The sequence below is a fragment of the Camelus ferus genome, chromosome 4, assembly GCF_009834535.1.
Source record: "Camelus ferus isolate YT-003-E chromosome 4, BCGSAC_Cfer_1.0, whole genome shotgun sequence".
NCBI lineage: Eukaryota > Metazoa > Chordata > Mammalia > Artiodactyla > Camelidae > Camelus > Camelus ferus.
The window spans coordinates 29,325,919-29,352,592 of record NC_045699.1 but is presented as its reverse complement, the minus strand read 5'-3'; the positions used below and the strand labels follow the sequence as shown (position 1 = coordinate 29,352,592).

General features: G+C 40.8%; 1 protein-coding gene across 1 annotated transcript in view; it reads left to right on the top strand.

Moving 5' to 3' along the window:
- Positions 1-7,101: 7,101 nt before the first annotated feature.
- Positions 7,102-26,674, top strand: part of PDCD1LG2 (programmed cell death 1 ligand 2) — a 56,868-nt gene continuing 37,295 nt past the window's right edge. Inside the window, exons 1-2 of the mRNA XM_014560446.2 lie at positions 7,102-7,473; positions 20,349-20,417. Coding sequence (XP_014415932.2) covers positions 20,363-20,417 — 55 coding nt within the window. The 5' untranslated portion in view covers positions 7,102-7,473; positions 20,349-20,362. The remainder of the gene's footprint in view (positions 7,474-20,348; positions 20,418-26,674) is intronic.

Genomic DNA, 26,674 nt, shown 5'->3' with positions numbered 1-26,674 from the left:
GATTCCACTTACAGCAAGCTGTCCCAAGGAAATATTCAGACAAGGGCCCACAGCTGACTCTGTGGGGTCAACACAATGGTGCCAATGTTTTGTAATATCAGCAACACTGGAATCAACCCAAGTGGCCATCACTAGGGGACAGCATAAGTAAATTATGGTGTAGTCATACAATGAAATACTTATCAGTCTCTAAAAATAATTATGGGATCTGTAATTACTGACATGGAAAGGTGCCCACAATATCTTTGATTGAGTGATAATAGCCATTCACTGAACAGCATCCTAATAAAATGCCATTTACTAAAGCTGCATTCATATAGCTGTGTCCAGATTGCTATAGAGAATTATGTTCATCAAAATATAAAAGCAGTTATCTCTGGGGTTAGCTGGTTAGGTAAACTTAACTTTTTTTTCATTAAAAATATTTTACAATGATGCAATGGGTCATTTTACAATCTGAAAAAATACTAAGACTTTTACATTATAATTCTGAGGGGGAAAAATGAGCTAGGTTTTGGGGATGAGATCTTGGCTTGGCCACATCAACCAGGTAATAGCATAAGAACAATATAATTAACATTTATCAGGCACTTACTATGCACCAGCAGGCCCTGTCCTAAGCACGTTCCACATCTCAAATCATTTAATCTATATAATAGCACTATACGGCAGGTCTTTTATGATCCTTATTTCACAGATCATGAAACAGAAACCAAGAGAGAAAATCATTTGTTCAAGTTCTCAGGGCTGGGATACAATGGAACAGAGATTTGGACAGAGGTCTCTGATCATGATCCCTGTGCTGCTCTGAATAGTTTGCCTGCTCCTTATCTGCGGGGAGGAGTGAAGATGCTGAGGTCTGAGAAGGAGTGAGGGGTGGGGGTGATGGGAGCAGGACTCTGTCCTGTTTCCCCTGCTGATCCTACAGGCTCCTCAGTCTCCCACTGGCCATTTGTTTACTTAACCCCTCTAAGCTTCAGCTTCCTCTTGTAAAACAAGGAAACCATCTTAGGGCATCCAACTTAGAATTAATTAGCCGCCTCTCTACACTGTGTACTGACCTAGTAGTTACTTCTGTTGTGGCACTTATACTGCCCCCATCGTCACCACCAACATCCCATCCCAGGCTGAGAGGCTGGCCCCAGCTTCCCTAGTAGACAAGTTGTCAGAGAGGCTGAATGACAGCTGGGCATTCTCTGTGCCTGCATTTACCACCTTCTATGAGAATTCTGTTCCTGTGTCTTTCTTCCCACCAGACATGAGCCCCTCAAGGCAGAAACCATGTCCTGTGCACTTCTGCATCCCTAGTGCCTGGAAAATAACACTTGGGTTCAATAAACATTCTTTGTGGAGGGAATATCTGAAAATTACTGCCGTGTGGTCTTATGATTCCAGAGGAAAGAAGTGCTTGCATGTTAATTAGTTTATTTTTTGTTTTCTGCTTTCCACCTCATCTGACACCAAGTTCAGAATAAGAATAGTCATTCAATAAAGAAGTCTCTAATTTTTAACCTGCTACTTAAGCAAAAGGGACCAGCAAGCCCTATTTTACGTTAATTACCTAATGTAAAAAGTTCTGGGCATTCTGTATACATTACAAAACATTCATTAACCTGTTCATTAATAGAACTCCTACTCTTGGTTCAGGCATTTTACCACCAATGCTCAGAACAGTCAACTCACACAGCTGGGTGAGGAGTGGAGCCTCATCCAGCTTTTCAGCCTCCACTTTCCGCCCAGCACCACCCCTCTAACCAGTAACCATGGTTTCTAAAGCCAACTGACACTAACTCTGGCTTTTTTGGAGAAATGGACTCATATCTGAGTGCTTCCATTTTTCTCCCCACTGGTAAACTGTGGCTCGTGATATCATGGTATCTTAGCAGAAGAAAATTGAGGTGGTCTCGACAGACCTAAGCCACATGTTGAAATAGCCACTGTTTGTCTCTGGGTTCTCACCTTCTTTTTCTCCCTTTCACTCACTTTTCTTTCAGAAGGATTGCTGTGACCAACATCATCAAACCTAGGGATTCCCTAATGTCGAGTCACCAATTAGGACTGGCTGGTTACTTCAGAATCACCTGATCAAAGTTTTGAAAAATGTAGATTTTTGGACCCCACCCCTGGAGATTTTGAATCGGGAGGTTTGGGGTAGTGCCCAGGTATCTGTATGTTTCTGAAGTTCCCCAGGGGATTCTGCTATGCAACCAGATTTGGGACCACTGATCTGATGCCAAAATATGAGTCAGCTGTCTTCTGCTGCCCCGACTGTGTTTGAAGAGATGAATCATCATTTCACTTTTTTTTTTTTAACTGAATTGAAACCAAAGAGCCAAAGTGAGAACCTCTGATTTCCTTTACATGGTACTGAGTTCAGATGTCCCTTCCACTTAATCCAAGCACTGCATCTGCTCCCCCAGGTCTTAAGGTCAAAAGATTCAGGCAATAGATTCCCTTCTTTTAGCCCTGGGAACATGTTGTAGTCTTGATCAGCCATGGTTAGGAAGCTCCTGGGTGAAATGGTTGTGTGATATTGTGATTTATAATAAGAAATACATATTTGGTCTTTTGTCTCCTTTTCTGGCACAGAGTTCCTAAAACCTTTGGAATTTCCTAACAGCTGAGAGGTATAAAGGTATCTCTTGTTATGTTAATGAGGTGACTTTTTGATCCCATCTAAAGCTGGGGGTGGTTGCCAGAAGAACCATTTTTGTGATTAGGGGATTGGAACTTTCAGTCCCAACCCCCCTGACCTCCAGGGCTACAGGTTGAATCAATTGCCGATGTCACGAAGCCTCCATAAAAACCCAAAAAGAAATGATTCAGAGAGCTTCCAGACTGGTGAACAGAACACTTCCATATGCCAGTGTGCTGGGCCCAAACTCCATGAGGACGAAAGATCCTTGGTTTGGGACCTTGCCCTGCGTATCTCTTCATCTGGCTGTTGATTTATATCCTTTAATATCCTTTGTAATAAATTGGTAATGCAGTGAGTAAAAGGGTTTCCTGAGTTCATGAGGGGATCATGGGAACCTTCAATCTGTAGCTGGTCAGTCAGAAGCACAGGTGACAGCCTGGGCTTGCAACTGGTGTCTGAAGTAGGGGGGTCTTGTAAGGACATAGCCCTCAACATATGAGTTCTGATGCTGTCTCCTGTAGGTAGTGTCAGAACTGAGTTGAATTGTAGGACACTCAGCTGGCGTGCGAGAATTGCTTGGTTGGTGATGTGGAACCCCCACCCACCCTCCTACACACACATACACTGGAATTGGGTGCAGAATTTTAGGTGGACTCGGGATCCTTCATTCCTGAGTTGCTGGGACAAAACCAGGTTCATCTTACAGCAGGCCTAGATGTCTGAGTTCAACAGTCTTGCCTCCCTCTGTCCTCCCAGAGATGAGCCAGGACCAGGAAAAAGGAAAGACTTTGGAATGCATGTTCTTCTCCTACCAAACATCCTAAAAATAAGGTCAGACCTAGTTAGCCTGCAGTTGTATGTAAATCTCAGTCATCCTTCTCCTTTGTGTTATTAGAGCTGTCTGAGAATTACTTGAGCAAAAATTATAATTCCACACAGGTATCTAGACAAACCTGACACAGGGCCCACAGCCCAGACTGCAGAAGAGCCTGATGACCAGGATTCTAGTCAGGGCTGTCTCTCTTTCTCATCTGCTTCTTTCTTTAGTTTCTCTCTGAAGAGCCTTTCTGGGCCACATGGTGGAAGATGCTGTCTGCCCCCCTAGCCCCACCCTCACCCCCACACATACACATGACCTTCACAGTTACATTCTGCATCTCCTTCTTTTCACATGAAGTAACTTGCTGGCTCTCAGATCTACTTCAAATGCCCAGGACAATGAAATCTGATAGGCTTGGGATCAGATACCAACGTGGGTAGGAGGTAAGGTAAGGTGACCTAGTACATATATGGCTGCCAGAGGCCAATTTTATGATCTAGGGAAGTTTCCAGAGAAGAGGAGGATCACTATGCCCTGAGAAGACAAAGATCTCTTTTACCGTGGGTGGGGATGAGCGAGATGTCTGACCTTGTGCTCTTAGCCAGAAGAGCTGCTGAAATGGCGAGACCCCTTATAAGTATCTGAACTGTAACTCCAGGCCAGGCCCAATGTCCAGGCTTATGCCCTCATCATAGGCTTCTACCTTCCTCCCCACTTTCTCTTTAGTCAAGCTTCAGGGCACCTGTTCCCTTTCTGAGAGAAATGTCCCTGCCTCTGCCTCTGTTCAAAGGGCCACCCTAGGAAGACAGGTTTCATTTTGTGTGACCCACCTCCTACAAATGCTCACTGAGCCCAAGAGCAGTTCATCTATAGATTGGTCCATGACATAGGATGTAGCTGGTGGCTTCAAGAGGCTGAGTCAGCTGTTCAGATTCTCAAGACTGAGATGGTTAGACCTGAGCCTGAGGTCAGTAATTTGTTAGAGTCCACGATGGGATGCGTACAGCTTTGTGGTATCAGAAACGCTGAGAAAGCAGAAGCAGCAGGAAGAGAAAAGAGGTTGGCGGTGAAGGGAAAGAAGGAGGAAAGTGATAAGGGAAGAGATGAGATGTTCAGAGAGAAGCAGATGCAGCCAGAGGGAAAGACAACTCCCTGAACCAGGGGAAGTGGGCTAGTAAAGCAGCTCAGCTGGTGCTGGTGCTGTGTTGCTGCCAGTTCCAGCCCCTGCCCATCCTTATGTCGCCAATTTGATTGAGACTCAGTTCATTGAAAAGTTTAATTTTTCTGGTAATTGTTGCCAACAGTATTCTGTCAAACCTCCTCCTGTCGGGTAGAGAGTGACTTCATCACATCCCAGCCCAGTTTCACAATTTGTAGGTCAGTTATGATGACTCAGTCTAGTCCCATGTTTTCTAACAGCTTTTTGAGATATAATGCACATATGTACGGTTCACCCATTTAAAGTGTACCATTCAGTGATTTCTTGTATATGTATAGAGTGGTGCAGAAATCACTACAATCAACTTAAAAACATTTTCATCATCTTGAAATGAAACCCCATGTGCTTGACCCATCACCTGTCTACTTCCCCCTATACAACCAGTCCTAGGCGACCAATCATTATTTTCTGTCTCTATGGATTTGTCTGTTATGGACATTTCATATAAGTGAAATTATATAATATGTGCTTCTTAAACTTAACATGATGTTTTCCAGGTTCATCTATATTGTAGCGTGTGTCAGTATTTCATTCCTTTTTAAGGTTGAATTATATTCCATTGTATGGATATACCACAGTTTGTCCTTTCACTAGGTGCTAGACAGTTGGGCTCTTCCCACTTTTCCAATGGGCTACTATGAATCTTCATGTATACATCTTGTGTAGACACATATTTTCATTTCTATTGGGTATATACCTAGGAGTGGAATGCTGGGTCATACAGTTACTCTGTATTTAACTTTTAGGGGAACTGCCAGAATCTAGTCCCACTTGAAATTCCAATCATATCTCCTTTTCACAAATCTCCCCTTCTCCCAGAATAGGCTGAGCTTGTGGCTCTGTTATCTTTCAGTGGAGGAGGGAGATAGCACCAGGCACTTTCTGTGTAAGTTGTCCAGCCAGAAATGCCCCTGTTAACACTTTGGTATCTACTCCTCCAGTATTTTTTTGAGGTATATAGATTTATGAGGCAGGAAAATGTGCTGAGATATTTGTTTGAGTTTTATTTGGGCCCCATTGTGAAAACACCTGGGCCTTCTCTTGCTCTGAGATAAGTCTGTTTTCCCAAGCCTGTGTGTGGTGGAATAACTGAGCTGCCTAGAGAAAAGATTGGAAAGACATGCACAGAGCTGGGAGGGAGCCTATATGATGCAGAGGAAGAGAAACAATGGGGAGTGTATCTCCCTCCTAAAGAGGGGTAGGAGCTCTGATGAGTGATGTGTGGATCCTGTTGATATAAAACTCCTAGAGCCTCACAGGGGACACATGCCCATTTCTAAGACAATCATGGTAACTGGGGAAGAGAGGTCATTGTAAACCACATGCCTGGAGCTGTGGGTGGAAAAGCAGTTCCCCACGCAGCCCCATTCATGGGGTCTAGGCAGCCACTCTCATTTGTAGCTACTACATGTTGCATTCCTTCTTCTTTGAGGGATAAAGTAAAAAGAACGAGAAGGAGGAAAGGAGAATGCTGCTTTTTCAGAAGAAAAATAGGCAGAGAAGAGGCCAGTCATGTTAAGAAGACTAGAGAATATTAGAAAAATGTGGCGAAGAAAACCTACCCTGTCTCTTCTGACCCTACTCGTGTGAGCCCCAGGGAAATGGCGCGGTAGGAACGGGATTGATCATCCTCGACTGCATGCAAATTGGCCTTTTCTTGCCACCACGTTTTAGTTTCACTGTTGAAAAGTCTCATGGTATAGTGGGGCGTCAGTGGCCTGAGTTCAAACTCAGACGTGCAACTAAGGAAAGGATGCCTGATGTCAACTGTTTCATCATATGTAATATGGGGTCTAACAGTATCTAGACCACAAGTTGCTCCAATAATGAAATGAAGTACTGTAGCGGTTGAATAGTGTTCCCCTCAAATTCCATGCCCACACGGAGCCTCAGGATGTGCCCTTATTTGGAAGTAGGGTGTTTGCAGATGTAATTAGTTAAGATGAGGTCATATCTGAATAGGGTGGGCACTAACCCAGTGCCTGGTGTCCTTATAAGGAGAGGAGAGGACATACAAAGGTATGCCCAGGAAATAAGGTCATGTGAAGATAAAGGCAGAGATTGGAATGATGCATCTGCAAAGAATGCCAAAGCTTGACGGGAGCCACTGGAAGCTAGGAAGAGGGAAGGAAGCACTTTTCCCCGGAGCCTTCAGCAGGAGTATGGCCAGGTGACACCTTGATCTCAAGACTTCTAGCCTCCAGAATTGAGAGAATTGGAAGTACAGTGTGTGTTGTTTTAAGCCACCCAGTTTGTAGTAGTTTGTTTTGGCAGCCCCAGAAAACAAATAACAACACCTGCATAAAGCTCTTGGTGCGTAGCTAGGACATGCTGCTGTTCTTCTTTCCCTCCCCTTCTCTTACTCCTAAACGCACACACAGCTCAAGGGGTACCTGCACGCAGAGAAGTGATGCTGAAAGTAAAACCAAAACTTCCCAGTAGGTTGGGCTTTAGTCAGTTCCTTAGAATCAGTTTCGGTTTGAATTGTCCTCAAGTTTCAAGGAAGCCTGAGCTGGATGGAGATGACATTTTTTCTTCTCCTGCTTAATGTACCTTATCCCCACATTTTTCTGTTATCCATCCTCGTATGTCCCTCTGCCAGCTAGAAGGAACCCTGGGTGGAAGCTACTGCTTGTTGCAGTGGTCTAGGCAGCAACCTATGCGTTTTTGTTTTTGTTTTATTTTGTTTTGGCTGTTTATTTAGTTGACTTCTATGAGGGAATCTGACAAAGAGCAACTATTTGTTGTTTTATTTTCTTCCGCGTCTTTGCCTGAGGAGCTGTGCCAAGTCCTGACGTGAGTATCGAGTGGGCTGAGATTTTTCTTGTACTTTGAGTCAGTTTTGTAGACTATGATGAGGCTGCCACAGCCAGGTGAGTATGGGCACACTTTCTCTAAATACTATTGGAGGTGAGAGAAACTGCCTCAGAAATTGTGCTCAGGTGCACAAACAAGCAAATTTCTTCCTGTCCTCAAAATAGTAGGATTTCTCTTGCTTGTCCCTATGTTTATTATTCTTGTTGAGCAGTTTTATGAGGTGAGTTTTTTTTTTTTTTTGCACAAAATAAATGTGCACTGAAAAAAACCTAACTGTTTCTGAGATTGTCTCTCAGCTTAGAATTTTGAAGAGTTAATGGAACTTAAAATTTTGGTTTTTTTGCATCTAACATCTGTTTGTGATTATCCCTTTGGCAGGCTGTCAACATTCCAGGCTAGCCTGTGTTTACAAGCTATGTTCTAGGAGTAAGCTTTTTAAAAATTAAAAATTAAAAAACTCTAATTGCACTAACTTATGAGATAGGCAACCATTATTTAATGAAAGCATGATTTGGACCTGCTAAAGGGCTTATTATTCTGCATAAAATGATGAAAGAAATGTTAGCAAAATGAAAGAAAGCTGCAACCATCGCTATTTATTGGTCACTACTCAGGTGCATATAATAGAAAAGAGATAACAATTCATGTGAGAAAGGATTGAAGTGAGGAGGTCAGGCTTGAATTAAATTACCTACAAATAAGATCTTCTAACCCTGAAATTCTGTGGTTCTATGGAAGAGAGTCATAGACATAAATTGACAAAATGCGCAGTAAAATACTTAGTGTGAGCAGTAAGTACTCAGACAGTTGTTTCAGTGGTCAGATGCTGATTGACCTGGATAGTTCTTTAAGCCCAAGATTCTATGAATAGATGAACCATATCTCTTGCCACTTGGAATTGGTCTATTTGCCTTCATTACCTGAACTCTCATTATCAGTAGAATCTTCCCTGGTTACTCTCCAAGGCATCTTCTCCCAAGATTTCTCCTGTCTGTGTGCCTTTCCATTAAACTGGAGCTCCTTGTAGGCAAGGACCACATCTTTTAGGTTCTTTGAATCCCAAGTGCCTATCACAGTGCCTCACAATGTGCATAGTTGCTCGTTCAGTGCTTGTTGAGTTGTTGAATTAATTGATTTGATGAAATGGCAGGTGAATCCCCAGTTGTGGGAGGTTTGCCTAATATTACAGGGGGCCGTGGGGTTGATGTGAGAAGAAGGAGGTGTAAATGTCCTCTGGGACAGTAGGTAGGGGTCATGCTTCTGAGTTGACTTGCTTTAAGATGCATTAGACAGTGATCCATAGAGTGTTGTATGTCATTTTTACTCCACATGGCAATGTCCAAATACAGCACATGCCTTAACTGTGGCACATTTGGGTTACCCTGTAGTGAGGCAGCTGCAGCCTGTTTTCCTTATGTCTCACCCTGCTCCATTACAGTGGGGCTCCCTCAAGTTTTATTTCCCTAATCTTCAAATGAATTCACAGAATTCCAGGATAGATAAAGGAATCTGAAAGGTTATTCAGGTCAATCATCTAAATGTCCTCCAGCCTTCCTAGTACCCCTCGGGGCTGGTTCCCAGCTCTCACTCTCCTGACCCCTCTATTATCAACCACTTCTGCTGCTCAGTGTTTTCCTCCCTTGGCTCTTAGGACCATTTCTTCTCTGCCTTCTTCTCTGGGCTCCTACCCCTACTCTGCTCTCCAAGTCTGGGGGCATTCCTCAGAGTTCAGACCTTTCCTTTCTAATCTCTCTTTTTATACTCTCCCCCTCCTCAGAGAGTTAACTCTTCCCCCAGTGTCAGCTAACACTTCCATACTAGAAATAACTTAGCTTTATCTCTAGTCTTGAATTGTGTCCCAAACTCTAGACCTACATTTTTCTTGTCTTGCATTACTTAATGACTCAAATCCAACTCATTGTCTTCCCTCTAAAAATCAGCTCTTGATCTTGTATTTCCTCCCCCTCTTCCACCCACCCCAAGGCATCAATTTTGTTTTGATAGTCTAGCCTCAAAACCAGTCAACTTGTTGCTTCTCTTTCTTTCCCATCTGGCTGATCACTTGCCAATCGTTTTGTCAATGGTCATCTCGATCAATTTATAGTTTCTCCTTCCTTTCTCTTTCTTTTTTTTTTTTTCTGACCCTAAACAGGGGCTTTACCAAATATCTGGATGAATACCACCTAATGGAGTAGCTGGCCCCCAATTCCACTCTCCCTCATTATATGCTAAAAAACAACCCAAAAAACTCAGATTAAATTGTTGCCACAAAACTGGCCTCTGTACTCCAAAAACGGATTGAAACTTGGAGGCAGAGTTTGGGGAGGATTAGAAAAGAACAGCTTTATTGCTTTGCCAGGCAAAGGGGAGTCATAACAGGCTAATCCCTTAGAGACTGTGAGTCCCTCTTATAGAAAAAAACTGGGTGGAACAGAAAAGGTGATAACAATCAGGGCATTTTACAGGGTGCTGGTACATTGGTACATTTTCCTTAACCTCATGAATCTTTCTGACATCATGGGGGAACTGCAGAGGGTCTGTCCATTCTTCTGAGATTATTGACCCATTATCTTCTTCCTGGAGCATAGCCTCTGGGTTAAAACTATTGTAAAGAATGTCAGGGAGAAGTTTGGGGGGGTCCTTCGCACAAAAGCAGTAAGGGAGAGAAAGCAAATTACAGGATTTCTTAGAAAGAATCAGCAGTTTTAGCATCAGGGAAGGTAGCTGTTTCCTACTTCTTTAGAATCTTCTTCAAACATCTTTGGTGTTGTCACTCAGTTTCTCACTGTCACTGTCTCCTAGTGGCAGCTCTTCCTGGCATTAATCCCTTAACATTCTTGTTTCAATCTGTATTTCCAGCCAGGTTCATGCCCTGTGTGTTTGCACCTCTGAAACTTTGCTTTCTGGGCCATCTCAGTGCCATCAAGAGTAGCTCCTCTCTGATTCCTACCAGTGCTTGAAAGGCTTATTTCAAATCCCACTCATCTAGGAAGTCTCCCTTCCTCCACTCAGCTTCCATGGTTTTTGCATTTTCATGCAAAATATTTTACACCACTTCTTACTATTTTTCATGTGTATAAACTTTAACCTTCTGACTATGTTTATAATGTCTTTAAGGGCACGAATCCTTTCTTAGATGAATCCTTCTATTAATTCTCCACAGTCTAATACAAAGACTTGCAAAAAATGGGAGCTCAGTGTTTATTGACCAAAAAACTTAAGGTGCAATATGAATTTAAGTTAAATTAAGGTAAATTTGAATTTAATTTAAATTGACTAGAATAGCATTTTAAGGCTACAGATAGTCTATCTATGCCTCAGATGGTTTAGGGATTGAATAATTACACTAAAAGTTTACTGATCCCCCTCTAAAAACAGAGCCACTGTTGCTAAGATTCCCTAAAAGCGTAAATGCCTGTAGGTAATAAAAGTGTGAATGCAAGCTGTAGGTAAGACAATAGGGTGTGGTAGGGCCTGGGGCAAACTCTGCATTATTTGCCAAAGGCATTCAAACCCAAATTATTTTAAAACATTGCTAATTAAAATTCTTCTTTTAGACATTTGGCTTCAAAAACAGTGATTAATTCAGGTATTTAAAATCAGCTTGGTGTGTGTTTATCTAGGTCTTCATAGATACCCAGGACTGTGCTAGACAGTTGAGGAGGAGAAGTCAAAAGAGTTAAGACTGTTCAGCCAGGAATAAAGTGTTACACAAACATGATCCTTTATGCTGGTTATTATTGCATAAAGAAATTATTTGCTAGGATCCTTGAGACATTTCCATAAAGTATTTATGCCTTGCTTATTCTAGAGACTAGAGAATTCTTGAAAGCACTGGTTCTGCTTGTCTTATTTACCTCTGCATACCAGTGCTTGGCACATAGAAAATAGTAAATGTTTTGAATAAAAGAAATAAAGAAAGAATTAAAACTTCTGTAAATTATTGTAAAATCATAAATTTCATCTATCAGTTCACAAATAGATTTCAGGAGGTAGGTGAAATGGTAAGAAACGGCCTGAAGCAACCAGAAAGTGAACCTGCTGGCACCTACAGTGATTTTTGATCTTCTTGCAAATTTTGCTTGGAAAAGTTTTCCTGCTTACATTTTCTGCTGACAAATTTCTCCTCAGAATTTACAGAAATTTTCTGGATTTTTTTTTGGAAATACAGTATGATTGAATACAATTGATACTAGTCTCTTTTATATAGAAATAAGCCAAATAAGATCTAAACATCTACTAAGCAGAAAGTTAAACATAAACTATTAAATACAGGGTAGAAAAGAAGTACTCTGAGAGGTGCAGCAGTTTTGCAGACATTTACTTAGGAGGCACAGGGGAAGATTCATGAAGGAGGTGACCCTGAGTGAGTCTTAAAGACGAGGTAGACTTTACCTGGTGAGATCTTCATGGGTTAGTGAAAGGAGTGGTCATATTAGGAATCCATGGGAATTTTGGACCAAAGATCATCAGTCACCACCATGAGTAATAATGACAATGAATGTGAAGAACACTTTGCCATTTGCAAAGTATTTTTCACATACCCCTCCCAGTATCAACATGTTCGAAGGGCTATTTATATTTATGGCTCATGGACCACGGGAGCCTGATTTAGACATTCAACAAATATTAATGAGGACCCACCATGTATCAGGGGCTATTTGAGGGACCAGCGACATAGTAAGCAACAAAAACAGAAATTCCTGCCCTTGGGGAGCTTAATCTTCACAGGCAGGTAGAGAAACAGAGGAAAAAGAACAGAAGAAGCAGAGAAGCAAAAGCAAAAACAGAAGCAGCAGAAAGAGGAGGAGAAAGAGAAGGAGGATGAGGAAGAGGAGGAGGGAGGAGGAGAAGGAACAGGAAAATGTCCACTGAGGTAGGAACCTTCCACTTGATGGTTTCCATAGACTCAGGAAGCGTTCTCCAGGTCTGCTTCTCCCTAGGTGAGGGAAGTGGCTGACCGACCGAACGTCACATTTCTGGCTACTGGCTCTGCCACAACCTAGGCAGCAAAGGTTATGCAGCACCCCACATTGTTTTGTGTTCCTAATAACAGAGTGCCTAAATTATCAGAAGTTTAGCTTTTTATCTATGTACACATACACATATGTACACATTTATAAGTTGAGGTTCATTAATTATCTCCATGATGTCATTTCCACTCACTTTCTTAAATGCCTTTTAGAGGAAAGGAGTAAAAGACCTTAGCTGGAATAAGTCAAGTCTTATGTATCTTAACTTCATCTTAAACGTTGTGATCGATAGTTACTGATAGGCCAGTAATACTTGTGGTAGTTAGAAATGGAATCATGCTTTAATTCTTAAAAAAGAGAAATGTTCATGGTTCATCAAAAATCTTGGTATGTTACACACTTGAGTGTTAGCTAACATGGGGAAACCAAATGGTTGAGACTGGTTGTTTAGGGCCACTAGTTGCATAGATGGTACACGGAAGGGACCTTGGAAATCACCTAGTTCACCCCTCTTTTTGCAGAGCCGAGAGTGAGTTCCTAGGGCATTAGGGGACAAAGACTGGAACTCCTGTCTCCTGATAGCTACCTTAGAACTCCTTCTTACCATGCCACCAAGAGAAGCATCTTTTCCAGTGACCTGAGTGAAAGCAGAGATGGGACAGCAATTTGAACAGGACTTTCCACAAATCTAACAAGAATAGCTTTTGCTTCTTCTCACTCTCAAGCCTAATCATTTCCTGACTTAGAAGGCCCTTCTTGACTCCTCCTGGAGCCACTAGAAAATGTTCTATGCCGTTCTGCTCCATTTCAGATCACGACTTGACATCAACACTTACAACTTGTTCACAGGCAGAATTACCAAGAATTACCCAGAAATTCATTAAGAATTATCTAGAAATTAAGAAATTCAGCTAAACTGATCATTTGATTAAAAACTTCTTTTCCACCCACATTCCAAAGTATTCATTAGAAGCCAGCTTGCCTGATATAAAGTTAGCGGTAATGAGCAACCTCAACTTCATGGGAAGGCTGGCAAACACAACCATGTACATAAGGGATGTACAATTAAGATGAAAATGAACAGCTGACCAGGTATAGATAGTAAGATATTTATATCCAAAACAAAGGTGAATATTAAAAGGGGAGACTACAGAGGGAGTGTGGTTGTTTGAACATGTTCATTGTATCATGGAGAAGCAGCAACATGGTGCTCATTTAGGCCAAAGGAGTGCCTTACACATGGCCGCTCTGTAAATGATGCATTGAGTTAATTAACTTTGGCAATGCACTCCATAAATTTTCTAAGTAAATTCTTTCAGGCCTTGCCTATCTGAATATTAAGAGTTCATACTTCCCTAACATTAAAGCTTCAAGAACCTGCTTCTTCAGAAAACGTGGTTCTTCTAAGGAAACCAGAGGGCAGGGGTCTTATCCAGATTGTCTAATGTTTTGAGAGAGGTTGGTGAGGGGCTTGAGATACCTGTGTAAACATTCTTCTGGGAGACAACTTTGTAAATAATTTTACTGCTAAAAAGGGATCACTTTCTGCCTCTTGTGGAAACTCTTGCTTCAACATGCACCCTTTGCTTATTAAACAATTCCAGAGATGATGCCTTCCCACTCCATTAGTGGCCCATTCTGTTGTGAGTGGTTCCATTCAATGGAAAGTTCTTATTTGGGGCCAAAATAAACAACCAAGTTAAGGTTTCTGTTTCTCTGATAGGGAGTAGAGTCAACTGGGAGCCAGTACTCCTCAGATTCCTGAATATGATGCTAAGCTCTTGTGCAAGTAAGCACTCTTTCACTTGTCCATTCAGCACACAGTTAAAAGAACCTAATATAGGGCAGTCCATCCTTTATATCTGCAGGATTCCGCAACCCTACATATAGGACCAACTGTACTATCAACTTTACATAAGGCACTTGAGCATCGGCAGATTTTGGTATCTTCAGAGGATCCTGGAACCAATACCCTGCAGATACCAAGGCAGACTGTACAAAGAGCTCTTGTTCTAGCCTAGGAAAACAGAAGTGTAATATATCAACATACCAGTAATGAGTTAAGTGCTTCACTATAGGGGTGAGTAGTAGGTACAATTGAGGCAGAAGCACCCTAAGTTAGTTAGAAAAGAGTTATTCACTTCTGTTGAATGCATGAGAACGTAAGGCTACTTAAGGTACAATACAGTTTTTTAAACTCAAGAAGAAGTTGAGAGAGAGGAAAAATAAGATTAAAAAAATAAGATTAGACATAGAAGATTAGAATTCTCAAAGCACCTGTGAGGCCCTAGTCATGGAAAGTGCATGTATTACTCTGTGACTGAGGCAGAAGGTGGTAGGTCAGGGAAAGTTTTGTGCGCTGCACTAAGAACTTTACCTTGTAAATAGTGGGAGCTGCTAAAGTCTTTTAAGCAGGAGTGACATGGTCAGATTCAATTATTCAGCGTTCAAGAGATTGTTCTGCCTGCTAGATAAGGGGATAGTTCACTCAACAAATACTAATCAAGTGCCTACTTATTGCCAGACACTGTTCTGGGTACTGAAAACATAGTCATAAGCAAATAGATGAAGATCCCTGCACTTTTAGTGATTATATTCTAATGGAAGATGGCAGGTAATAATACAATAAACAGGTAGGTTACATAGCATGTTAGATGGTAATGAAAGCTTTGGAAAAGAGAGACAGAAAATGGAAACTGGGAATGCTGGATGAGTGGTGCTATTGCAATTTTCCATAAGGTCATCTCATCAAAAAGAGTAAAGTGTCCAGGCATAGGGACGGGCACATTAGCAGCAAGGTCCATCCTTGAATGGATGGATCTGGGGAAGAAGCCAGATCCTGGAAGCAGGCTTAGGGCCATTTGGGCAGGGAATTCCAGCATCCCAAGGACCCAGATTGTGGGGATGGTGGAGAGAGATCACAGGCTCCAGATGACACCTCTCAGTCCTGCGAACACTTCACACTGCATGAAAGGCATGAGCACAGTGGGATCCTCTAAAGCACAGGAGAGCTCAGGACAGAGGCCCCTCTTACTCTCAGTGAAATACTGAGCCATCAAAAGGTTTTAAGAAGACATGGTTTGACTTATATTTTTAAAGAATTGCTCTGGCTCCTGTGTTGAGAATCAACTGTAGGAAGGCAAGGTTACAATCACCATGACAGGTGATAATGTCTCAAGTTGATATGAAAGCAGTGAGAAGTGGTCAGATTCTGGATATGTTTCAAAGAAAGGCCTACAGGATTTGTTAATGAACCAGATGCAGGTGAGAGAAAACAGGAGTCAAGGATGACACCAAGGTTTGTGTCCTCCACTTTGATAAGAGGAGGATGGAGTAGAAAGAAGCAAGACTAGAAGGTAAAAATGGCAGTGAGGAGGCTCTGCTATGGTATAATGAGAAATGGTGGGAAGCTGCATTAAGGTGATGGCAGTGGAGTGGTGGAAGGAAGAGGCATAATCCAAGAAGTATCCAGGAAGTAGAATTAACAGGTGTAGGGGAATGGACTGGATGTTCAAGATGAGAGATGAGTAGGTTTAAGATGACCCCCAAGATTCTGCCTTGAAGCAGAAGTTATTATTGTTGGCACTATAGGAAAATGGGACACAAAGAGTTTTCATAACTGTCCAAGGTGTTAGAGGCTAATAATTTATAGACCCAGGATTTGAACACAGATGCATCTGACTTTAGAACCTGTGCTCTTAACTGTTGCATGGGACACATTATCCCTAGAAGAAAGAAGGTTGCTTGTTGGAAAGTACCTTTATGAAAGTGTCTGTCTCTCAACTGACTCAAGGAGGCAGTGTGCAAGGAAAGTCCCCTTGGATGGGCAAGGAAGAAAGGGAAGTTAAAAGCAGTGGTGAGTGAACTAGGAGTCTTTTCTGTTGCCAGACCACATGTTACATGCTATCCTTTTGTATTCTAGAATTTAAAATGCTGGGCAAGGCTGCAGGTGCAGCTTAAGATGTTATCTTTTTTATACATATTTTTATTTTCAACAAGGAAGAGGGTTTTCAAGTCTAGCTAAGTTGTGTCTAGAGCATTGCCCAGTGGAAAGCACTTGATTCTCTTCCCAGTTGTTACCTGCTGTAATATCTCCCTCCCTAAACTAAGAATACAGCCCACCTCAATTCCCTTCTAGCTGCTGCCCCATTTCTCCTGTAGCACTCTTCCCTGAGTTGCCTATATTCTGTTGTCTCCACATCCTTACCTCCTATTGTCCCTCGAATCCACACAGGCTTTCATCTGCACCAAACCCACTGGTACCATGCTTATCAAGGTAATCCATGACCTTCATACTGCTAAATTTAGCTCTCAGGAGCTGGCTCAACTGATCACTTTCTCCTTCTAGTACTATGTTTTAAACTCTAGGTTTTATTATTGTTTAGGTACGGTGAGGCCAACAGATTAGGAGGTGAGTGCCATTGAAAAAATAATTTGTTATACTCATAGATTCCAAGAGAAAAGGGCATGCCACTCCAAAGGGAGCCACACAGGTAAATATCAGGGTCACACAGGAGGCATTGGGAGAAGATGGGGAAGTAGCTAGGAGCCTTTACTGTGGCTTCCACAGGAACGAATGGGGCTAGTTTGAATAATTTCAGCAGACTCTGGGGGGATAGGAGCTGTCCCTTATTGTCTAGTATCTGGCCCTGGGGTGATTAGGGCAAATAGATAGTGGCCCAGAGTGTGAGAGCTTAATAAGGAGGTGATTGAAGATAGGGCTTTGGAGTGGTTGATTTGCATATGAAAGGCGCACTTGAGGGTGAGTTGTTTACTATTTCTAGGAATTGGGTAATCTTGAGGGGGCAGTCCCTCCACAGTCAACAAGGCTCCAGAAGTCAAATGAGAATACAGAAAATAAAAGAGATGATTCATTTGCCTTTGTACCCTGCCTCTCAGTTTTCTTTGCTAGTACCCTCCCTCTCAAAGATCCATAAATGTTGGAATGACCCACATCTCAGTCCTTTTGACACTTTCTCTTCCTTATCTCTCTTTAGATGACATCGTGCAGCACCATGGCATTAGTAACACTTATACGTTGATGATTCCCAAATTTATATTTCTGCCCCAAACTCTGGACTACCAGTTATCCAGCTGCATACTAAACATCTTCAACGTGGATACCTAATAGGCATCTCAAACCAAACACATTCCAAATACAAATCTTGATTTCTGCTCCCTAATCTGCTTCACTCTTAGTCTTCTCCATTTTAATAAATAGTATCTCCATTGCCCTAGAGACTCAAGCCCCAAACCTAGAAATTTTTCTAGATTTCTTTACTTTTGTCAAACTACCCTTCCAACCTGTCAACAATTCCTGTCAAATCTCTGAAAATATAGAAGTCTTAAATAAATGGAAAGACACACTGCATTCATGGATTGAAAGACTTCATATTATTAAGATGGCTATATTCTCCAGTGGACCTACAGATTCAGTGCAATCCCTATCAAAACTCCAGCTGCTTTTTTTGGGTGTGAAAATGGACAAGCTGATCCTAAAATTCACATGGAAATGCAAGGGAATAAGAATAGCCACACACCAAAAACACAAAACAAAACAAAACAAAAAACCCCCACAAAACTTGAAAAAGAAGAACAAGTTGGAAGATTCACATTTCCCAATTTCAAAACTTACCAAAGTTACTGTAATCAACAGTCTGTGGTACTGACATAGGAAAGATGTATTGTTCAGTGGAAAATTAAGATTCCAGAACTAAGCTCATACATTTAAGTTCAATTGATTTTTGGTGAGGATGCTAAGAGAATTCAATGGACAAGGAATAATCTTTTCAACAAATTGTGCAGCGGCGACTGGATGTCCACATGCAAAAGAATGAATCTGGAGCCGTACCTCACACCATATATAAAAATTAACTCAAACTAGATCAAATACCTAAATATAAGAACTAAAGCTATAAAATTCTCTGAAGAAAACATAGATGTAAATCTTTGTGACCTTGGATTAGGCAATGATTTCTTAGTGATGACACCTAAAGCATAAGCAATTAAAAGAGAAAATAGACAAATTGGCCTTCATCAGAATTAATTTATGCTTTAAAATTAAATTAAAACATTTGTGCTTCAAAGAACACTATCAAGAAACTGCAAAAACAATCACAGGGTGGGAGAAAGTAATTGCAAATCGTACATTTGATAAACAGTTTGGCAGTTTCTCAAAAAGTAAAACAGAGTTACCATTTAATGAAGCAGTTCCACTTCTATGTATATACCCAAGAGATTCAAAAATATATCTACACAAAAACTGGTACCTGAGTGTCATAGTAGCATTATTCGTAATAGCCAACAAGTGGAAACAACTCAAATGTCCATCAATTGCTGAATGGATAAACAAGATGTGGTGTATTCATACATGGAATATTATTCAGTCATAAAAAGGAATATACTACTGATAATGTTTTACAGTACAGATCAATCTTGAAAATAATATGCTCACTGAAAGAAGCTAGACACAAAAGACCACATATTGTATAATTCCATTTATATGAAACATCCAGAATAAGTAAATTATAGAGATAGAAAGGAGATTCGTGATTGCCTGGGGCTGGGGGAAGAGGAAGAGGAATTGGGGAGTTTCTGCTAGTGAGTATTGGGTTACTTTTTGGAATAATGGAAATGATCCAAAATTAGGTACTGGTGTGGGTTGCATAATTCTGTGAATATACTGAAAACCACTGAATTGTACCATTGAATCATCTGTGTCTTAAATATATCTATGTGCACACACCCACAGTCCTCTATTGTACGTCAATCATACTCCGATAAAGCTGTTATGAATTTAATACATTTAAAGGACCAAGAAAAAATGTTTAAAAATAAAAAACCATCAACAGACCACTTCTTACCTCCACCAGCCCCACCATTCTAACCCAAACTATCATCTCTGCAAAAACATTCCTTACTATCACTCTGCTTCTAATCTTGCTCATCCCATTCTCCTTCACAACAGTGGTCTATTGTCTACACCAAAACTGAGTCCTCTTTTAAAAATGTAAAATGAGATCATGCCATTCTCCTGATCCAAATCCTCCACTGACTTTCCACTATACACAGAGCAATTCTGCTTTTATCTGATTTAGATGTATGGCTCCAATTGATTTCCCCTTGGAGAAATGATTCTATGGCTGATAAAATTTTGAAAGCCTGTTTGAAGGAAAAAAAGCTGACAGTGGTATACCCTGTCCCTTTTGCCTTCAACCTGTAGAAGTCCCTGGGTGGAAAAGTTGAGCAAAGGTGGAAGCACAGGAGTTGAAACAGGACCAAGGTTTGGCAGCTACTCAGTGGAGCCAGTTCTCTGCTCTCCCTGTCTACACCTCTTAATGACAAATAGTTCAAGTAACGGGCACATTCAATCATAGCCCTGCAAAGAGCTTGACTGCTTTACCTGCTCAGTCAACTCCCAAGTTTTTGCTGAGACTCTAACTCTGTTCTATTGAACACTATCTAGTGTCTGACTCCCAGAGTTCCAGTGCAGCTGGAAAAGGTGATGTGTATTCTTCATTTGACAAACAAGATTGGTTTTCAAGGGCCTACTACTGAAACTATGGAAGGCTTCATGGGAGAGACAAAGAGGTGCAGATAACCACCAGCATGGGTAACTATGAGGACTGGTTCATATTTAGAAACAGTTGTTAGAGAAGGAAGAAGTGCTTCTAATTTGGATCGAGAGAGGGCCTCGCTTCTTCTTACCCTATCTCCTCTCTTCTCTGAGTGATCAACCCTTCTCGACTCCATCACGGTCCACTGCCTCCCCAAAAGATTTGTTTACGAGTCATTTTCTTGTTTTCAAGAGTGAGCAAATGACCAAATCATGAGACCCAGCAAACTGCAGGTGGCTCTGAGACTTTCAATTGTCTGTTTCAGATCCAGTACAGAACATGTTCCTCCTCCTGCTAATTCTGAGCCTGGAAATGCAGCTTCATCAGACAGCAGGTAAGAAAGGACAAAGGGAGGGGACTGAGAAAGAGGAACAGGTAATGACCTTCAGCTGAAACCAAGGACGAGACTGTGGTCCTCAGGCTGAAGGCTTTCTGTGAGAGGCAGTGTGATTTCTGGTTAAGCACAGCCAAAAGAATGGTGCCCAGGGTGGCTTTTGTATATCCGTGTCCTTGTCTTACAGAAACAGGGACTGAGAATATTGGCCCATCTATCCCCACTGTCCAATAATGGTAGTGACAAGAAGTCAGGACCACTCAGACCGTGCACCTCTGAACTGACACAAGAGGGCATGGGTGGAGTGTCCTGAAAGGTGAGGTGCCACACAGCTGTCCCCTTCTCTTCTGGCAGGGACAGTGAGGAGACAAAGGTCAGGGGGACACCTTCTCTTTTAAAAAGCAACATCAGCAACCTTTGGTCATTCACACATTAATGTGGATTACTTGAATTGGAAAGTCAGAATCTTCTTGTGTCTAAATGAATAATGAACCTTAAGGTTATGCCTTTGGATTTTGAAGAAAGATATTCTACTGGAGAATGTAGGGCAGGGAGGAAAGCAATTTCAGGAGTTTTGCTTTTCTGGGGAAAGTAGTTCATAGACCATTCACATGTGCAGTCAGGACCATGAGTGAATTACATTGGGAGAATACCAGTAGGTAAGAGAGGAAGACAGGCGGATACAGGGGATTAGGTCCTCTATGATAGCAGCCCTGATTCCATGGGAAGTCATCCAGCATTCCACCTTTGATTGAGAAAGAGTGCCTTCTTTGGCACAGATAACTTTTTGAAAAGCTTTTCCCTCCCTTCCAGGTGGTCCCAATTACTCTCTACCCAGTCATGTTTCTCTCCCTCCCTTGGGCTGCCCAATCTGGACTGGTACTAGAGACATCGACTTGGGGCCATCCATGGAAAACATCCCTATATTCTGCGTACTTCAGCCCTGCCTTTGCAGTGGTAGTTAAAGGAACACTTGATGTGTCCTTTCTACGGGACCCTGCCCAGCTGGGATTTTAGAGACATATGAAATTAACTCTTTCCTTGTACGTTCTGTGGATGCTTTACAGTGTTATCTATAATATAAGTTAAAGTTTGAAGTGAAAAACTATCAGAAAACATTTTCATTTAGTTTTTCAAATATTTATTTTTAAATTGACATGAATTAAAATTTTACTGTTTTTTCATAAAATCATCCATGAGTTTTGACAAATGTGTAGTCACACAGCCACCACCACAGTCAAGGCCCAGACAGTTCTATCACCAAACAAAAAATCCTCCCCCAACTTCTAAGCCCAGGTACCCACTTATCTATTCTCTACCCTATAGCTTTAACTTTTCCAGAATGTCATGTAAATGGGATCATTTATTAAATACTCTTTTTGTCTGGGTTCTTTCCACTTAGCATAATGCACTTGAGATTTATCCATATTGTTGTATGAATCAATAGTTCACTCCTTTTTGCTGTTGAGTAGTGTTCTACTGTATGTTTGTACCACATTTTGTTTATTCATTACCCAGTTGAGGGACTTTTGGGTTGTTTCTTATTTTTGGCAATTACAAACAAAGTTGCTACAAACATTTGTATATAGGTTTTTGTGGAAGCATATGTTTTCATTTCACTTGGGTGAAAACCTAGGAGTGGGATTGCTGAGTCATATGGTAAGTATATATTTAACTTTGTAAGAAACCATCAAACCGTTCATAGTCTGTATACCATTTTTGCATTCCTGCCAGCAAAGTATGAGAGTTCCAATTGCTCCACATCTTTGACAGCACTTGGTATTGACATTGTCATTTTCTCTTTTTAAGTCACTCTAATAGATGTGTAGAAGTATCTCACTGTGGTTGAATTCGCCTTTTCCTTATATCTGGTGATGATAAACATATTTTCACATACCTATTGCCCATCCATATATCTTCTTTGCTGAAGTGCATATCAGATCATTTGGCCATTTTTAACTGGGTTATTTATTTTCTTATGGCTAAGTTTTGAGAGTTCTTTATATAGTCTGGATACAAATTCTTCATCAGCTATGTGTTATGCAAATTTTTTCATCTTTTCCTTCTCTTAGCAGTGTGTTTTGTAGAGCAAAGATTTTAATTTTGATAATATCCAATTTATCAATTTTTTTCTTTTATGGATTGTCATATCTAAGAACTCTTGTGCCTAACCTAAAACTTAAAGATTTTCTTCTAAACATTTTCAGTTGTACATCTTACATTTAGGCTTACAACTCATCTTGAGTTGATTTTTATATAAGGTTAAGTTTTGTTTGTTTATTTGTTTGTTTGCTTGTGGACATCCAGTTGCTCCAGCTCCAGCCCCATTTTTTCACTTGTTGAAAAGACTATCTTTTCTCCATTGGATGGCCTTTGCACCTTTGTCAGAAATCACTTGGCCATATTTGTATGGGTCTATTTCTGGCTTCTCCATTCTGTTCTATTGATCTGTGTGGATAGCTTTTCGCATTAATCACACTCTTTTATTACTGTAGCATTACATTTCATTTTTTTCTTATATTTCCATTTCAAAACCTAAGGACATGTTATAATCCAGACACACTTAAGGGAAAATATTTATTTTTGTATTTTGTCATGTCTTGGAAGAAAAAGTAACCCCAATCTTATATCTTTCATTTGTGTTTTTATGTTTTTCTTTTTTTGTCCTCCAGAAATGAATAAAACCCAGGAGGCACATGACCAGGGTGTTGCTTGAGGTCACTCTGGGCCAGGAACCACACCCTGAGTCACTCCACTTAGCCTATAATCAGCCTCCAAATCTACTTCTGCTGACCCCTGAGGTATACACAGCAGAAGAATCTAGTTGGGGAGAGGATTTCTAAGAGATGAGATGTCTCCATGCAGTATTCCTACAAAGAGAAGTGCATGAGTTAGGTGCCCGGAGCAGGCATCTGTCCTGAACCAGGAACTGGAGTTTTCTGAAAACTGTGGCTGTGTAAAGCAGTCCCCTGCCCCTACCCTGGTCCTACCCTCACCTGTCAAGTACTAAGATAGGAAGTCTGAAAACTCTTAAGCTTCTATTGCTAGATGGGGGGAAAAAAGTATAAAATTAGCTTGAGAGAAAGTTATCTCGGGAGGTAATGCAAATAACTTGTTTTGTGTTTCCTGGAGATGTGACGGCTCCAATTGATGCCTTGATTGCAAAAAAAATGCAAAGTTCCCCAAAGAACTTTGAAAAACGCTCCAACATTGCTCAAGCCAGCTATTTTAATCTGTTTAAAGAACCTGCATGTATGAATTTTTCAAGCTTTGGCCAAGTCCTTTACCCTTTAATTTAGTCAAGATGACCAAATGAATGTTTTGTTTGCTTAATTTCTGTCATGGAAAATTTCCAGTTTTCTCCTTTGGTAACATCAGGAAATCAATGCTAGGTTGAAGCTTAATTTAATAACCATGTGACATGAAATAAAAAACAAATGTCTTTTCCTTAGTATAAAGCTGCAAAGTATATCTATTTCATTCATGGATGGAGCATATACATGCCAGTGGATATATGGTCATATCTCTAGAATTGTTAGAAGTACAAGCTTTCAAGACACAGAGATATGAATTGGAATTCCAACTCTGTGAGCTCCCACTCTTTGACCTTAGGCAAGTTGTATCACTTCTTTAAGCCTCAGTTTCCCTATTTGTAAAATGGGGGTAATGACCCCTACCTTGCAGAGTTTGGAGAACATCAAATAAGATGATGATGTAAAGTTTAGCCCAGTGTCTGATTCATTGTGTTTAATAAATATTAAGTATTACTCTACTTCCCAGTAACAATCCAAATGCAAACTAGTGTTATCATTCTGCTTATCAAATGTTAATGTGCATGTGAATCACCCCATTTTGTTAGAAAGTAGATTCTGCTTCTCTAGGTCTGGGGCAGGGGATGCAATTCTACCTGCCTTCCAGGAATTGTAGGAATGCTGAATGGAGACGCCACATTTCTCCCAGAGGAAACTGAGGACAACACTCTGAAAGGCAGGATGATAAGATGTTTGCAAGTGTAGGTGTTTTTGATTTGTCTAACAAATGGTTTCTCATTGTTCTGTGCGCATTAGAAGCTCCCAGTGAAATTAAAAAAAAAAAAAATTGATGTTGACTTCACAAAATAAAGTTCAGTTTTAAAGGATCCAAAGTGGGGCCTAGGCATTGGTGTTTTAAAAGTCTCCCAGGTGATTCCAATGATGGCTAAGATTGAAGCCCTCTGCTTAGTGATTCTAATGTGCAGCCAAGCTTGAAAAAAACCTCTTCACAGAATTGTTTGCAAGAGTGTTTTGATTTCCTCTGTAATTTACAGTGAGAATATTTTAGGATTTCGAAAGTATATTGCATCTCCTAAACTTGTCATTTTATATTGGGTAATCAAGCTTAAAGCTTTGCATAGCTCAGAAGCTTTAATTGGGACAAACTTAGACCAAATAACAACTAATGTTCTCGTTATTCTGAGCTACTCAGATACATGATTCATGTTTGCCAATTTTTCTCTCCTCTTGTGAATGTTAGCTGAAAAATGTCACCTGCCTGAAAGGTAGCGCACTTTTTGCCTCCAACCCCTCTACACACACACTCTGTACAAGGCAGAGGCAGAGGGGAAAAGCAAGCATAAAGTGGATTTTTGTCAAAGGCCCAGACAGTGAAGAGGGGAGTTCTGCTGTATGCTATGGGGAGTTCCAGAGGAAGTTATAGCCACTCCCTCTCATGAGAAGAAAGTGTAAGTGTGGTAAATAAATTTGTTAAATAAATTTGATAGGGACTGCACTCAAAGTCTTCTGATTCTTGTTAAATCTCAGACTCAGCAAGTAACCTTCCTCACAAGCCCCATTTCTCTTCCTTGTTTCTTGTTTTATCTTGTGCAATAAAATAAGAGAAGGAAGTACTATGTGGAGAGTAAACGCAGTGTAAATTCTTGAACCTGGCACATAGAAGATGGTTAATATATATTTGATGGGTGAGTAAATAAGTATTACTCTTCAGGCAGGGTGGACTTGGTATCAGGCAGCTCTGTCTTAGTTATAAGGGAACTTAATAACTCAAGTATTTGGAGATGATTCCTGTCATAAAGGAATCTACCTTTAAGAGCATCCTCTTATGGAGACTTGGGGTAAGAGTTATTACAAGTGTTCAGTGGATTCCACTTTGTGGGCAATTTGGAAGCACGACATCTTTTTTCTCCACATCATCCCAGAGTCTTCTATACCTGGCCTAGCAAATGCAGATGTGATTGGAATTGTTTTATACAGAAGCACTCATGTTATAGCCCTGCCCCATCCCCATTCTGCCCGAAAGAATACTGGGCAGATGTGAACTCCTTTCTGCACCACAGGTATCTGTTAGAAAGGCACATTAATGTTCTCATTGTTAAAACAGGAGTTGGAGGCAAGATATAAACTTGTCAGTCATTATCAATAAACCTCAAGCCTATATTACACTATCACATGTGCTGTGTAGTGATTAAGAATGCCAGTTTGTGCAGTTTGGTGCAAGTTGCAGTTTGATGAGAGGAAAATAGAAGTGAACATGGGTAGACTTGTCCTTTTTTTTTTCTGCCTCTTCCTCTTTCTGTCATTTATATGTTAAACCCTGAACTGGAATTTAGTATTAGTATGTGCTAGGCACTGGAGATACCAAAAACAAACTCAACCTGGTCATTGCCTTCAAGGACTTGCAAGATGATACGAGGAAAAACTCGAGTCAGAAGAGAATTGCAATGTGAATCATTCAAGCAACTGAAAACCCCCGAACTACTTATACTGTGAATCTGTTGTCCAGGGTGGTCAGAATACCACTTTCCCAAGAATTAAAGCATGATACAAAAGAAAGGAACCAGTGTTTGCTGACCACCTACTACCTGCCAAAACAAGGTGCTTCACATGTGCCATTTTGTCTAGTTTTCAGCACAATATTGAGAGGCAGATATTAACCTTGTACCTTTTTGTTTTTTTAACATTTTTTATTGAGTTATAGTCATTTTACAATGTTGTGTCAAATTCCAGTGTAGAGCACGATTTTTCAGTTATACATGTACATACATATATTTATTGTCACATTCTTTTTCACTGTGAGCTACCACAAGATCTTGTATATATTTCCCTGTGCTATACAGTATAATCTTATTTATCTATTCTGCATATGCCTGTCAGTATCTACAAATTTTGAACTCCCAGTCTGTCCCTTCCCACCCCGCTGCCCCTTGTACTTTTACAGATAAAAGAGGCTGAGACTCATAGCAGTTAAATGACATGATCAAG